This window comes from Notamacropus eugenii, chromosome 4 (genome assembly GCF_028372415.1).
Source record: "Notamacropus eugenii isolate mMacEug1 chromosome 4, mMacEug1.pri_v2, whole genome shotgun sequence".
In the NCBI taxonomy this organism is placed as follows: domain Eukaryota; kingdom Metazoa; phylum Chordata; class Mammalia; order Diprotodontia; family Macropodidae; genus Notamacropus; species Notamacropus eugenii.
In genome coordinates, this window is record NC_092875.1 from 198,212,458 (window position 1) to 198,226,988 (window position 14,531).

At 38.9% G+C, this 14,531-nt stretch overlaps 1 protein-coding gene across 2 annotated transcripts in view; it reads left to right on the forward strand.

The window, feature by feature from the left end:
- The window catches only part of ALDH5A1 (aldehyde dehydrogenase 5 family member A1), a 38,549-nt gene that overhangs the window by 8,267 nt on the left and 15,751 nt on the right, over positions 1-14,531 (forward strand). For both annotated transcript variants that reach the window (XM_072603964.1, XM_072603965.1), the window contains exons 2-6: positions 3,331-3,414; positions 5,039-5,209; positions 9,209-9,325; positions 12,039-12,182; positions 12,828-12,971. In XM_072603964.1, coding sequence (XP_072460065.1) covers positions 3,331-3,414; positions 5,039-5,209; positions 9,209-9,325; positions 12,039-12,182; positions 12,828-12,971 — 660 coding nt within the window. The remainder of the gene's footprint in view (positions 1-3,330; positions 3,415-5,038; positions 5,210-9,208; positions 9,326-12,038; positions 12,183-12,827; positions 12,972-14,531) is intronic.

Consider the following 14,531-nt stretch of genomic DNA (forward strand, 5'->3'; position numbering starts at 1 on the left):
TCTTTGCCCCTATCACATTCTACCTTATATCATATTTATTTGTGTATGTCATATTCTCGCAGTAGATTCTAGCTCCTCGAGGGAAGGGACTGTGCTAAGTCAGGTCGACAAGCATTTATTAAACATCTATTTGACAGATATTGTGGTAAATGCTGAGGATAGAAAGAAGGGCAAAACTCAGACCTTGTTCCCGGGAGTCCTTGGTCTAATGGGGGAGACAGTACATATACAAATACAGATAGTCACTAAAGGAAGGCACCAGTATTAACAGGATTGGGTAAGGCTTCTCCCAGAGGGTTGGATTGTAGCTGAGATGACTGGATAAGTAGGTGGAGGTCAGGTTATGAGGGGTTTTTTAAAGACAAAGATTTTTATGTCATTTTTCATATTTGTATTCTATTTCTCTGTGTTCTTCCTCTGTTTCTCGTGCTCTTTATCTCTTATCTCCAGTCCTCTTTACCTAGGCCTTTCTTAAGCCTCCATCTTTGATACAATTTCTCACTTGGACCCTCTGGTGATCTCTTCCATTCCTGTAGTTGCAGCTGTTTCTTTGACGTGGGTGATTCTCAGATTGTCATCTCTCGTGGTGACACATCTCTCAAACTAGAGTTATATTGCCAGGTGGACATCACCATCTGTGTTTCCCATTAGCTCTTCAAGTTCAACATGAACAACACTGAACTCATGTTTCTTCCCACCCTCCCTCCAGAACCTGTTTCTCTCAATTTCCCTATCTCTGGGAGAATGGTGATACCATTGATACTGTCACCCATGCTTATAAACTTGGAGTTATGTTTGACTCCTCCCTTTCCCTCATCCCACATTTCTAATCAGTTGTCCTGTCAATTTTATCTCCAAAGTATCCCTGGTATGCGTCCCCTCCTTAACATTCCTACTGTCACCACCCTAGTTCCAGCTCTTATTACCTCTCCCCTGTTTTATTATGGTAACTTTCTGACTGGTCTTTCTGCTTCCATTCTCTCCTCCTTCCACTTCATCTTACACACTATTGCTAGATAGTTCTTCTAATACACACACCTGTTTTAGTCACTCTAGTGTTCAGAATTTTTTAATGAGCCATCAGAAGAAATCACTGGAGACAAAATAAATGGGTTTGGTTCTACAAATATAAGTGGCAGGAGGTTGGAGGTGTTTGGCTTAAGACAGGTCTGTATAATACATGACCCTCAGGTTGCTTGCTGCCTGCCAAAGGATTTCAGGCAGCCCTCAAAAAATATAAGGTTGCCATTTCGCACTCTTCTCTTTGTCACATGACCCATGGCAACCAGCCATCATCAGTCTGTCTCTAACCTATCTGCAGCCCAAAGAAGTTTGCAAGTTGTGCAGGTCTGGCTCAGTAGGAAAACTGTCTACTTACTCCCTCTTGGATGGCCCCCACCCTTGTGTATGCAAAGCTACCCTGTAACTGATGCTCCCTTCTAGTCTTTCTCTATAGAATTAGCCCCCTTTCTTGGGGGAGAGTTTTCTTCAAACTTTTTGTGGAAAGGAGGCCTTCTGAAGCCTTGCAAATGCCTCTACGGGGAATGATTCTCAGCCCTTATTTAAAAGTCTCTTTCCCGAACTCCATTGTTTAGCTCCCCACCACCTCTCTTGTATACTTTCCTTTCTCTGGCATTATCTGCTTTGGAAAAGGAGGAGCTGATCTTCCACACTCAGCCCCAAGTTTCTCCCATTTTGATAAATTGTGGTAAACCCCTTACTTAATGATAAAGGGATTTTGCATCACAAAAGGCAGTATCTCCAGGATTAAGCGAAACTGATTAGTTTTTTTAAAAATGATACTATATCAGATAAAAGTCTGTTATCTATAAGGAACTGCTGCATATTTATAAGATTAATAATATACACTCCCCACTGGAGGAAGAGGATATGAACAATTCACAAAGGAGGAAATATAAACCTTTAGTAAAATTTCTTAACCATCAGGGAAATGCAAATCAGTGCAACCATTGGATGCTACCTTGTGCCCAATAATATAGCACAAACAACAAACAAAAATAGCCAAAATTCATTGCTGGTAGAACTGCACGTGATTACAGACTTTTTTGAAGAGAGGAGTATGGCATTGGATAGAAGGTTACCAGTGATTCTCTTGGTAGGAATTTTTCCCAAAATCCTCATCAAAGGCGACTTGTCTGCATAAGTATATCATCAGTAGCTTTCTTTGTCATAGCAAAAGGATAGAAGCAGTCTTTATGTTCAGCAGTTTTGAAAATAGCTAAATAAATTATAGTGTCTTCATGTAATGGAATATTATGCTATTTTAAAAAGCTAAATGTGAAGCATGCTAGGAAATAGGGAAAGACCTCTGCAAGTTGGTGGAGAATAAAATCAGCAGAACCAGAACTGTATATACTTTGATTTCAGATATATGTCAGTTATAGCCCTCTGTTCAAAAATTATTTTTAAAAAAAAGGAAGGAAAAACTGGGCCCAAAGTGATAGAACTTTTTGTCAGCCTGGAGGAGGACAAAATAAAAGGCTGTGGGTTTTTCTGCTTGTTTTTGGTTTTGTTTTTGCTTTATTCATTTGGTTCTGAGTTTTTTAAGCCTAAGAATTTTTTACAATAAGATTTTTACTTTATTATAAGATTTTACTCCTTGTTTTACATTTACTTATTTTTGATGATGATTGTTTATCATTTTCAGATATATACAAAAACCTTTGATTCCCCATTTCTTATTGAATTAAATCCCATCCCTTTTATTAGTCAACAACTTATTAAATGCCCATTGTAAGCCAGATACTGGGGATACAAAGACAAAATTGAACTAGTCCTTACCCTCAAGAAATTTATGTTATATGGAAGGAGACACCTGTGTACACAAAGGTAAGTACACATGGAATGAATACAGGGAAATTTTTTTAGTGGAAGCACTAAAAGCTGGGGGTGATCTAGAAAGAATGCCCATAGGGGTAGCTGTTGTGCTGAACTGTGAAGGAAACCAGCAATTCCAAGATGGGGGGGGTGAGGGGTAGGGTGAATGCATTCTATGCTTGGAGGACTGAGAGCCTGAGCAAAGACAGAGATAAGAGGATGGAGTCTCCCATAGAGAACAATCAGAAGGCCATTTTGATTGGACTGTGCCAATGAAGTGACTCCACTACCAATTCTCAGCCTCATTTCTTACTGTTCCCTTTCACATAACTGATTAGATCTCTTTGTTATCTCTTGAATTTTGAATTCTCAGCTTACCCCATCTCTTTTTCTTTGCTCACATCATCCTGTTTGAAAAATTTATAGTCATGTATCATTCTTTGAACCACAGGCCAATTAGATAATGCTCTCTGCTTTTTATTTGTCCTTTAGGAAAGGAGTTCATTACTGCGAAAATGGTATGATCTGATGATAAAGAATAAAGATGACCTTGCCAAGATAATCACAGCTGAAAATGTGAGTACAGATAATGGCCTATCTGACTCCCTATGTTTCCCCTGGTCAATGGCTTTCCCTGACTTGAAGCTATCCTGAAGATCAGTAAGTAGCTAATAGTCAGGGTGATGTATAAATATGCTACCCCAAGAGTAGGAATATACATATATATATATATATATATATATAGAGAGAGAGAGAGAGAGAGAGAGAGAGAGAGAGAGAGGGTTCAAGTGAGACTGGCCTCATTTTCTCATGCTAAAAAAATGGGAGAGTAACTTTAAGCAGAGGTGGAACGATCACATGTTGAATATGTTGTAGAGGGGTTCCTGTTCAGATATGTATTGAACAGGGTGGCTCTGGCATTGCTTCTATGTGTGTCTGGGTGTGGGTGAATCCAGGAATCCTTTGTTAAACAAAGACCTTTAGCTTCCCTTTAATATTGTTATTGTGGTGCAGTGAGAGATGAGTAAATTAAAATAATAATCCCCAGCCCACTGATTAGCTACTCAAATATTCCAGTGGATCCGTGTTCTCATTAGTTTGGAAGTTCCTTCTAACAATGCAGATCACAAGCCATCCATGCCTACCTGTGAGTTTTGTTCATGTCCGTGTTCAGATTTGACACAGGGGGTCCATCTGTCCTACTTAAGGACTTCCTCACTTCTTAGTGACATTGAGAGATCAATGAAAGTACTTAGGCTAAATAGCTGTCATCCCTTGTTCTTGTCCAGCCCATATTTTTTTCACTCATACATGTTCCTGAATAGCTATGAAAATTGAAAATTCATGCAGCAAATGTAGACCTTTACCAATATAGGATCATGGTGTGATAATAATTACTAGAATTGTGATAATAAGAATGATTATCATAGCTATCATTTATATAACACCTACTACGTGCCAGGTGATGCCAAGGGATTTATAGACATCTTATGTGATCCTCACAACAGACTTGAGAAATTGATGTGATTATGATCCCCATTTTACAGTTGAGGAAACTGGGACAAATAAAGGCTAAGGGACTTGTCCAGGGCCACACAACAAGTTAAGTGTCTTAAGGTTGGATTTGAACAAAGTTATTCCTGACTCCAAGCCCAGTATGTCCCCTAATTGACATAATCACTTATATTTCCTTCATCTATCGTGATACTATTTTCTAAGACCTATGATAAATTAAAGAATTCCCCGGCGGCAAGAAGGTGATCAGTGAATTGGGAAATTGAGATACATTGACTATAGTTTCTTAAAACTTGAAGAATACAACAGCGTATACAAGCGTTTTCTCTTTTATCTTTTTTAAAATTCTGAACTTAACAATACTAACCTTTTGGATATTGGAGGTATCAAAGGTGTGACTTTATCATACATTTTTTAAAACTGATGTGTAAGAATGGTTTAGTCACATGTAGAATGATTTAGTAGAGAGACTTAGGAAGTCAGAAGGAGTCCTTCCTCTGACACTAGCTGTGTGGCTGTGGACAAATCGTTTTTACTAACATCACCATTGTTAGCTAGTTTTAGAAAACTGTAAACTGTAAGTTTAGTTTTTCAGTGGTGGGAGTCTTCCCCCCCTACCCTTTGGTGAATCCACAAGTCATTCAGCAATGGATGTATCCTTTATATGCTTTTGGCTTAATTTTAGGGAAAGCCCCTAAAGGAGGCCCAAGGGGAAATTCTTTATTCAGCCTTTTTCTTGGAGTGGTTTTCCGAAGAAGCACGCCGCATCTATGGAGACATCATTTATACGCCTGCCAAGGACAGGCGGGCCCTGGTCCTCAAGCAACCTGTTGGGGTGGCTGCCATCATCACACCAGTAAGTGGAAGGATTTGCTAGATCTTGGAAAGATCATTTTTAGGGAAATGATGAGACTCATCAAATAGCTTCTTCATTCTTCATTGTGAAAAGATGTACAGCCATCCATGTACATTTGTGAATTTCATATTTGTGGCTTTGGTTATATCGAGGATTGAGAAATGAGAATTTTTGGAGATACTGGCATATTGTGGAAAATTGCAGACAGTGAGCATATATGAAGAAAACTAAAAAAAATTTAGTAAGTCATAAATGCATGTTATAAATACATTTCATCATTTACTACACTAAGTATACATACATAAATTTATTATAAATAGCAAAATTTTGTTAAAAGTTTCAGTGCACTAGAGTGGCTATGTACTCTCTTTGGGAATGCCTTCTCTTTGTCTCTCTACCATCCAGATTCAGTCACATAATTTTCTCCTCCGTGCTTTTTGTAGGAGAAGGAAATTTGTGGAGTTGGTGCTGAAGCTGCACTGGGGGTTGCAAAGACTGTGTAGCGTGAGAGATGTGAATCTCTCTTTTGGAGAACCTGCAACTCTTTTTTGAGTGCAGTAGGTTGTTTTACTTGTTTTGTATGTTGAATAAATATGATCAGAATTATTAAAAGTAAAGGTTTGGGGTGGGGCTTAGAGTATTCATGATTTTTCATATTCACAGGGGTCTTATACCCCAAACCCCACAGATGTCAAGGGACAATTGGACTTCTCCTAAAATTGCTGAACCTGCTCTTGATTTTCCTGATTCCTTTTCAAAGGTACATGAGTTTGTCACTCAATAGTCTTGTGATCATGTTAGGTGTGTTAATGATAGGTGAGAGTGTATTTCTGAAAAAATAAATGGTTAAGAGTCATATAGGGATGAGTGTTACTGGAATGTAAGGGCTTTATTTAAGGGAAAGATAATTTAATGGCATGATGACATATCTTAATGATAGATACTTGATTTAATTAAGTTTCTTTCTTAAGCCTAATTTTATGTTCTGTGGCACTCCAAACTCTAAAAAGTCATTTTGTAATATGGGTCATGTTTTGCAAAATATTTGCTTAACTCATGATTATTATCATCATCGTCATCAACAGCAAATGTAAGGTCATGTAATCTTTATTATTCAAAACTGGAAGGAACTTCAAAAATCATCTATACCAGGATTTTTTTTTTAATTTTATTTTATTATTATTATTTTTTAATGTTTAACAATCACTGCCATACAATGGAGATTTTATCCCCCCCACACCTACCCCCCACTACCCCCCTCCCTCCCCACGACTGCATACAATTCTGTACAGGTTCTACATATACTTTCCTGTTGAGTACATTTTCACTATAGTCATGCTATGTAGTCGAACTAAAATAAATGGAAGAAATCATATAACAAATCAAAACATGATACACAAACACACACACACACACACACAAACTACACCAGGAATTCTTAATGCAGGGTTCATAGATCTCCATGGGGTCCATGGATAGATGTCGGAGGTCCATGAATTTGGATGGGGAAAAAATAAACATCCTTGTTTTCACTGACCTCTAACTGAAATTTTGCACTTCCTTCAATTATGAGTTTAAAAAAATTCTGAAAAAAGATCTGTAGCCTTCATCAGACTACCAAAGGTGGGGTCTGCAACACAGAATGAATAAAGAACCCTTAATCTAATCCAATTCTTTGTCAGAGCATGGACCCTGCCTACTGTATCCCTAACAGAGTGGTCATTCAGCCTCTGCTTGAAAGTGTCTCATGACTAGAGCATTGCTACCCCCAAGCTCATATTTGGATGACCCTATTTGTGAAATAACTTTCTTTATATTGAGGCAAAATCTGTTTCCTTGTAACTTATTTGTTGGGTTTTTTTTTCCTACCCCCTGGGACAAAGCGGAATAAATAACTTGGAACAATGTGGTAGCCTGAAAAGGGCAGTGGACTTTGAACTGTGTGACCTTGGACTAGGGAGTTCCTTTGCTTCCCAGGATTTCAAGTTCCTCAGGTAAAATAAAGGACTTGGCCAAGTTCATCTCTGGATTCCTTAGAGTTCTAACGATGTCCTTTCAAGCATGTGAAGATAGCTGTCATGTTCATATCTCCAGTGTCTCCAGTTAATCTTTGTAATCACATGACTTCAAGTTTTCTTACCATTGTGGTTGCCCTTTTGTGGATGTGCTCCCGCCTATCAATACCCTTCTAAAATGCAGTTCCCAGAACTGCACTTGATACTCCAAATGTGATCTGACTGTGAGGGGAGGGAAAGGATTCAGCGTTTATATAGCACCTACTGTATATCAGACTCTGTGCTAAGCACTTTCTAAATATCAATTCTTTTGATCCTCACAATAGGCCTGTGAGGTAGGTGCTATTGTGTTTCCCATTTTACAGTTGAGAAAACTATGGCAGATACTAGGTTCCCCCCTCTATCCACTACGCACCTTAGATACATGGGTAGAATACGATCCTTTTTATTCACTCTCTGTTTTTATTAATTCAGTTTTAATGTGAATTAGCTTGTTTAGCTCCTAGGTCATTCTGCTAATTTATATTGAGCTTGTAATCCCTGAAAACCCCTAAACCAAAGGTTCTTAAGCCATTTTTGTGACATGGCAGTCTGATGAATCCTGTGGACCCCTTTTCAAAAGGTTTGAAAATAATTGAAGAAAAAGCTGCATTGTTCAGTTAGAGGTTAATGAAAATAAAGATAGTGTTTTTTTCCAATCAGGTTTACAAACCTCTTGAAATCTGTTCTCTTACCTCTAGTCTATGAACTCCAGTTAAGAATACCTGCATTTGATTTTTTTAAACCATAATGCTCACTCTCCATATCCTCCCTCAACCTGTACTTGTACACTCAGTTTTTTGAACCCAGATGCAAGATATTATAACTGGGTTCAAATGCTACTCTACTCTCTGTAATCCTGGGCAAAGTATTCTCAGTGTCTCAGACAATTCTTTAAGACACAGAATAGTTGCTGATCTTTGTCAATTGTCAAGGGAGTTTTCTCACTTGATGTTCCATATACTGATAAAATCACAGACCTAAAAAAAAAGTCAGACTTCTCCCTATCAATTTTCATCTTGTTAGCATTAACCCACCCCCAATTCTAGTCTATCAGGATTGTTATAGATTGTGATTTTATCATGTAGAGTATCAACTCTCCTTCCCAATGGCAGGTCTTGTGAAAATCTGCTAGACAGGGCATCTGTGCTTTCATTTGAGCCACTGACAAAAAGGGTAGCATTTCTAACGAAGGTACTGGGATTGGTGCTCAGGCTATAGAGAGGTATGGTACATTGTCCCTCTGTCCTTACAAGAGTAGCCTGCAGTCTAGTTTGGGAGACCAGACCTTATGTGAAAAGACCTATCCAGTTAAACAGTTTGTTCTTGCCCAGCCTTTCTTGAATTGCTTTCCTCCCTTCTCTTTATCATCCTAAGCAGTCTCTTCCCACCTTACAGCTGGGGCAGAGGCTCATAAAATCACAGATTTAGAGCTAGAAAAAAGAAGGCACCTATAGAAATCATCTAGTCTAACCCTTTCATTTTACCAATGAGGAAACTGAGGACATGTAAAGATAAGTTACTCACCCAAGTAGTCTCCTAGAGGAAATCTGAACCACATTTCTGCCTTCACACCCAGCACACTGTTTCTCTCCCCTTGTGTATTATACTTCCAGGTCATCTTTCTTCCATACTAAGGTTACTGAAGAGAAACAGTGGGATTTTCTGCTGTCTTTAATGATCTCTGGCATTACAGCATTTCATTCCTACAGATTTTTTCTTTTGTTACTTTTGTTAATTACTGAAAAAGGAAAAAAGTTTCTCTTCCCAGTAGGCTTTGTATCTTACCTGTAGACTTGTCAAGTGTTTGCTAGAAGGCTTAGTGTGGTGGTGAATCCAACCACTTGGTCACTAACTAACTCGTCTTCCAGTAGACTCATTGACTAAGCAGACATTCCTCCAGAGCTATCTTATAACCGCTTTTTTTCCCTCTTTGTGATCGTAGTGGAATTTTCCCAGTGCTATGATTACCCGAAAGGTAGGAGCAGCTTTGGCAGCTGGTTGCACAGTGGTGGTGAAACCTGCAGAAGATACACCTCTTTCTGCCCTGGCCCTTGGTGAGGTGAGCAAGTCTCTTCATGTATCATTCATACGTAGGATTATAAACTTAAAATCAGAAAGGACTTTATAGGCCAGCTAGTCCAACCCATTAAGTTACTCATCAAGCATTTATTAAAAGCTTAACATGCATCGTGCACTACACTAACTGCCGTGCATACAAAGAAATGCAAGAGGTACTCTCTGATCTCAGAAAGATTACATTCTGGGGGGATACAGTATGTAAATAAATAGGCAAGTTCAAGATACACACAAAGTAGATGGAAGATAATCTGAAAGAGGAAAGCACCAATAAGGTGGGAGAACCAAAGGAAGGCAGAAGTGGGATTTGTGCTGAGTGTTGAAAGAAGCCAAGGAAGCTGAAAGGCATAGATGGGTGAAGGTGTGGAGTGTTCCAGGTAGGAGGCATGGCAGTTCAGAGGCACAGAGATGGGATGTGGAGTATCTTGTTCAGGGAGTGAGAGGTAGGCCAAAGTAACTTGATGGCAGAATGCATGGAGAGGAGTAAAGTCTGAGAAGACAAGAAAGGTAGGAGAGGGCCAAGTTACAAAGGGCATTAAATGCCAAACATGGAACTTTGAACCTGGAGGTAATTTGGAGCCACTGGAGCTCATTGGGCACGGACAGAGTTGACATGGTCAGGCCTTCAGTGAAGAGGGCTATTGCAATGGTACAGGCCAGTGGTGATGAGGGCCTGTACCAGAGGAGTTACCAAGTGTAAATGTCAAAGACTTTAGCTGAGAAGGGAAAGAGTGATGTAAGGTGTTAGCTAGAGGAGATGGTAGGATCAAGTAAAGAATTTTTTTAAGGATGAGGAGACTGGAGATTTTTATAGGCAGCAGAAAAGGAGCCAGTAGATAGAAAGACATTGAAAATAAGAGAAAGTGGGTGTAATAGTGGAGAAAATCTGGGAGGGAATTGGGTCAAGGGTATCTGTAGAGGGATTGGCCTTAACAAAGAGAACAGCTACCTCCCCATCTGAGAATGGAATGAAGGAGAAGATAGTGAGGAAATAATGTCAGAATGACGTAAGACAAGCAGGAGGGAATAAAAGGGAAATTGTCTTAATCTTTTTCAATATGGTATAAGATGAGATCCTCAGATGAGAGGAAGATTGGAGGGGCATGCTTTAGGAGGCTTGAGGAGAGATGCCAAGATTTGAATCAGTCACTCTCGGATAACAAACACCAGCATCTGTATTTTATAAATCAAGTTTATTTATAAGTAAATTATATATATAATATATATTACATATATGCACAGGTATATGTATATATTATCTATTTATTTTTATATAAAGCTTATTTATAAATAAACTGCACTTGACGGTTAATTGTGACTTTCCCAAGTTCACACAACCAAAAATGACAAAGCAGGAATTGAAACCTAGGTCCTTTTACTTTAACCCACATTCTGCTGTGCCATAAGCAGACATAAATGAGCATTTGTCAAGGGGTGAGAAAAAGCACCCTTCTAGAAAAATTTTTCATTTTTACTTGTATTTACATCTGATGGTTTTCTCTTAACTAAACATATGTTTATATTTCTTCCCATTTCTGTCAGGGATTTTTTTTTTAATTAACCTTTAATCATATGCACCTAAATAACTCTTTTGGGGCTCTTTCAATTGGACAAACTCTAGAAGGTGATTTTAGAAGCATCTCTTTCACATCTTGTCCTCTGTATCAGATCTTTTTACATAGGTACACTCAGGAGTTTCAAGGTCATTGTCTTACTGCTCCATTTATGACCTTGTCCTCTACAGTAACCTCCTCTCCACTACTGACTTTGTTTGTACTGCCTCTAATGTGGTCCTCAAAGTTAACAGACTCATCATCCTCAAAAAGCATTCAAGAATGCTCTTCAGAACAATGGGAGTACTAGCAGTCTTCTAGGAATTCTTTTTTTTTTTAATGTATTAAATTATTTTATGTTAAAAATTAAATTATTAATCATTATATTGTTATAATTCTATTATAAAATTATTATAACATTCATTAAATTGTTTTTATTTTAATGTTAAATTATTTTATTTTCAATTCATGGAACAAAACAAGCATTTCCATAACACATACAAAAAAAAATCCTTCTAAGGATTCTGAGGTGAGCTCCTGCCCTCAAGGAGCTCCTCATCTAAGTGTGTCTACTTTCTGAGGCCAGTGCTCCATTGATTTATGACTCTGTAGAGGGCAGACTGCTCAACATTCTTCTATGAAAGATTTATTCAGGCCCTTTTCTATTCCTTTTATCTTTTTGTATTTTTCAGTTGTGTGTGTGTGTATGTGTGTTTTATGTAATATTAAAAAAATTTTCTAGACCTGTGACTGCTTTTTTTCCCTTGAAAATGAACAGTTAAAGGAAAATTTGGATTATTTGTTATCATCATCGTTATTATTATTTTACTCTGTTTCTTTGTGGCCCACATCATCAGCAAGTGTGTAGCACTGGGATGGAGAACCTGTGGCCTTGAGGCCTTCGGGTGCAGCCTTTTGACTGATCCAAGTTTTACAGAACAAATCCTTTTATTAAGGGGATTTGTTCTGTGAAGTCTGGATTCAGTCCTCACTTGAGGACCTAGAGGACCATGTGGCCTCAATGCCACAGGTTCCCTACCCCTGGCACAGTGTATTATATGTTACGTGCTAGGAATAAAAATACAAGAGTCCCTTGCCCTAAAATGAGAGTCTTTTGAATCACTGTTTTTGCTCTCATTTTAGCTTGCCAATCAAGCAGGAATTCCTGCCGGGGTCTATAATGTGGTTCCCTGCTCCCGTGAGAAGACCAAGGAGGTTGGAGAAGCTCTCTGCACTGATCCATTGGTATCCAAAATTTCTTTTACTGGCTCAACAGCAACAGGAAAGGTTTGTGAAAGTTTACTTTAAGAGGTCATACTTTACATATGAAATGGAAAATGTTATGTACTAAAGAGGTAGGAAAAGAGAGGCCTCAGATGTGGGCACAGAATTCAGGCAGGAATACATCTGTGATGCTTGGCTACCAGGCTAAGTTTTCAAGGGCAGCAGACAACCAGTGTTCTCTGTCCTCCCACAGCAAAATTCAAGCTGCTATAATGTCCATCAAGCTAATCCCCTAGCACAGACTAGCCTTACCCTTAGGGAAATAATTTAAAGAAGAAGATGATTTGTTTTAAGGTGGCCTAAAAAGGGAAATTGATAAGAAAGAATCAAGGGAAAACTGAATCTGCTGATCAGAAAAGACTTTCTGGAAAATAGAGCCTTTTGGGGAGGTGAAATTGTAGCTTGATCCTCATGGAGGTGTAGGGACCAAACTAGAAATAAGTGTGGGCATTCTCAGGATCTAATGCTCTTTGCCTAACAACACAGAACAAGCCGTGCCTTAGCCTTCTAAGAGAGCGTTAGGGCTTTCCCATCCATTTTTCTTTGCAGGGCATCTTTGCTACCTCTTGAATTCTATGACTACATAGAGTCTGATAGTGGCCTCCTTCTCCATGTGTGTTCATGAATGGTTCTCCATTGTAACTGCAGATTCTGTTGCACTATGCTGCTGACTCAGTGAAGAGGGTCTCCATGGAGCTAGGAGGGCATGCCCCATTTATCGTGTTTGACAGTGCCAATGTGGACCAAGCAGTGGCAGGGGCCCTGGCTTCCAAATACAGAAATTCCGGTCAGGTAAGTCCTCTAGAATATTTTCAGAATTTGTGATTGAAGGCCTTGTCACTGCCTTAAATATAATTTTGAATATCTGTTTATCAATTTTGTTTTCCTCCTTCCATTTCCACCTCATCCTTTGGTTCATTCCTCCTTGACAAATCTTTCCTTGGTTAAACTCCCACTATGTTAGTAGATAAATTTAGTACTGGCTTTATAACTGTTGGCTAAGTCCACTCTTTTCCAGAGGACTTTCACCTCTCAAGCTATGGAGGAAACACTGAATGTTTGGATTTTTTACAATACTGTTTTTCTAGTTCTCTATATCCAAAGGCAAAATGGCATAAGAGGTAGAGAACTGGCCTCAAAGCCATGAAGACTTCGGATCAGGTCTTGCCTCTCACACATCCTGACTGTGTAATCCTGGACAAGTCCCTTGCAGGCATAGGGGTTCTTAACCAGTTTCATGTCTTGGACTGATGACAATCTGGTTAAGCCTCTGCGTGCCTTCTTCAAATAATGTTTTTCAGTCCATAAATTAAAATACACAGGATTACAAAAGGAAACCAATTATACTGAAATGTATTTACCAAATCTTTCTTAGAAACAAGTTCACAGACTCTAGGTTAAGAACCTGACATGAGGCAATTTTTTAAGACCATGAATTGCAGAGAAAGTGCTGCCCTGCACTGATAGAGAGAGTGTCATGTAAGAGTTTCCATATAGTAGTGAAATCACAGGTCTGACCCTATCCCTGTCTCAACTTTTATCTGGTAGAGGATGAAGAGAAACAGGGCTTTTCCTGTTTAGTCTTTCTAGTCCCTCACAATCCAGCTCTGAACTACTGAAATATAAGATTTTTAATCTCAGAAGGAAAAAGAACATAAGGATCTTAAGGAATTTAAAGCTATGCTCCCTGCCAATACCTTGGTCTTGGACTTAAGAGGTTAGAATCATCACGCAGGGTCTCTTCAAACCATCGAATCTAATTCCTTCATTTTAAAAATAAAGAAACTGTTGAAAGATTTTCCCAAGTCAAACAGGTGAGATTTGAGCCCTGGTCTTTCTGACTTATCGGCAGCTAGGTGACTCGATGGATAGAGTGCCAAGCCTGTAGTCCGGTAGACTCATCTTTCTGAGTTCAAATCTGGCCTCAGATACTGACTAGCTGCATGACCCTGGGCAAGACACTTGAACCCTGTTTGCCTCAGTTTTCTCATCAGTCAAATGAGCTAGAGAAGGAAATGGCAAACCACTCCAGTATCTTTGTCAAGAAAATCCTAAATGGTGTCACAAAGAGTCACACATGACTGAAACAACAAGGTCTCTTCTAGTCATAAATCTATATTCCCAGGTCAAGGTCATTTCACCTTTTAAATGAGTTTTACATCTTGAACAATCTTTAGAATCATTTTTCCCATACAAGCACCTCAAATATACTGGCTTGGGTGTTCACAACTTAACATATTTGCAATTTACTAGCTGTGTGACCCATCTTCCTGAGTTCAAATCCAGCCTCAAACATTTACTAGCTGTGTGACTCTGGACAAGTTACTTAACCCTGTTTGTCTCCGTTTCCTC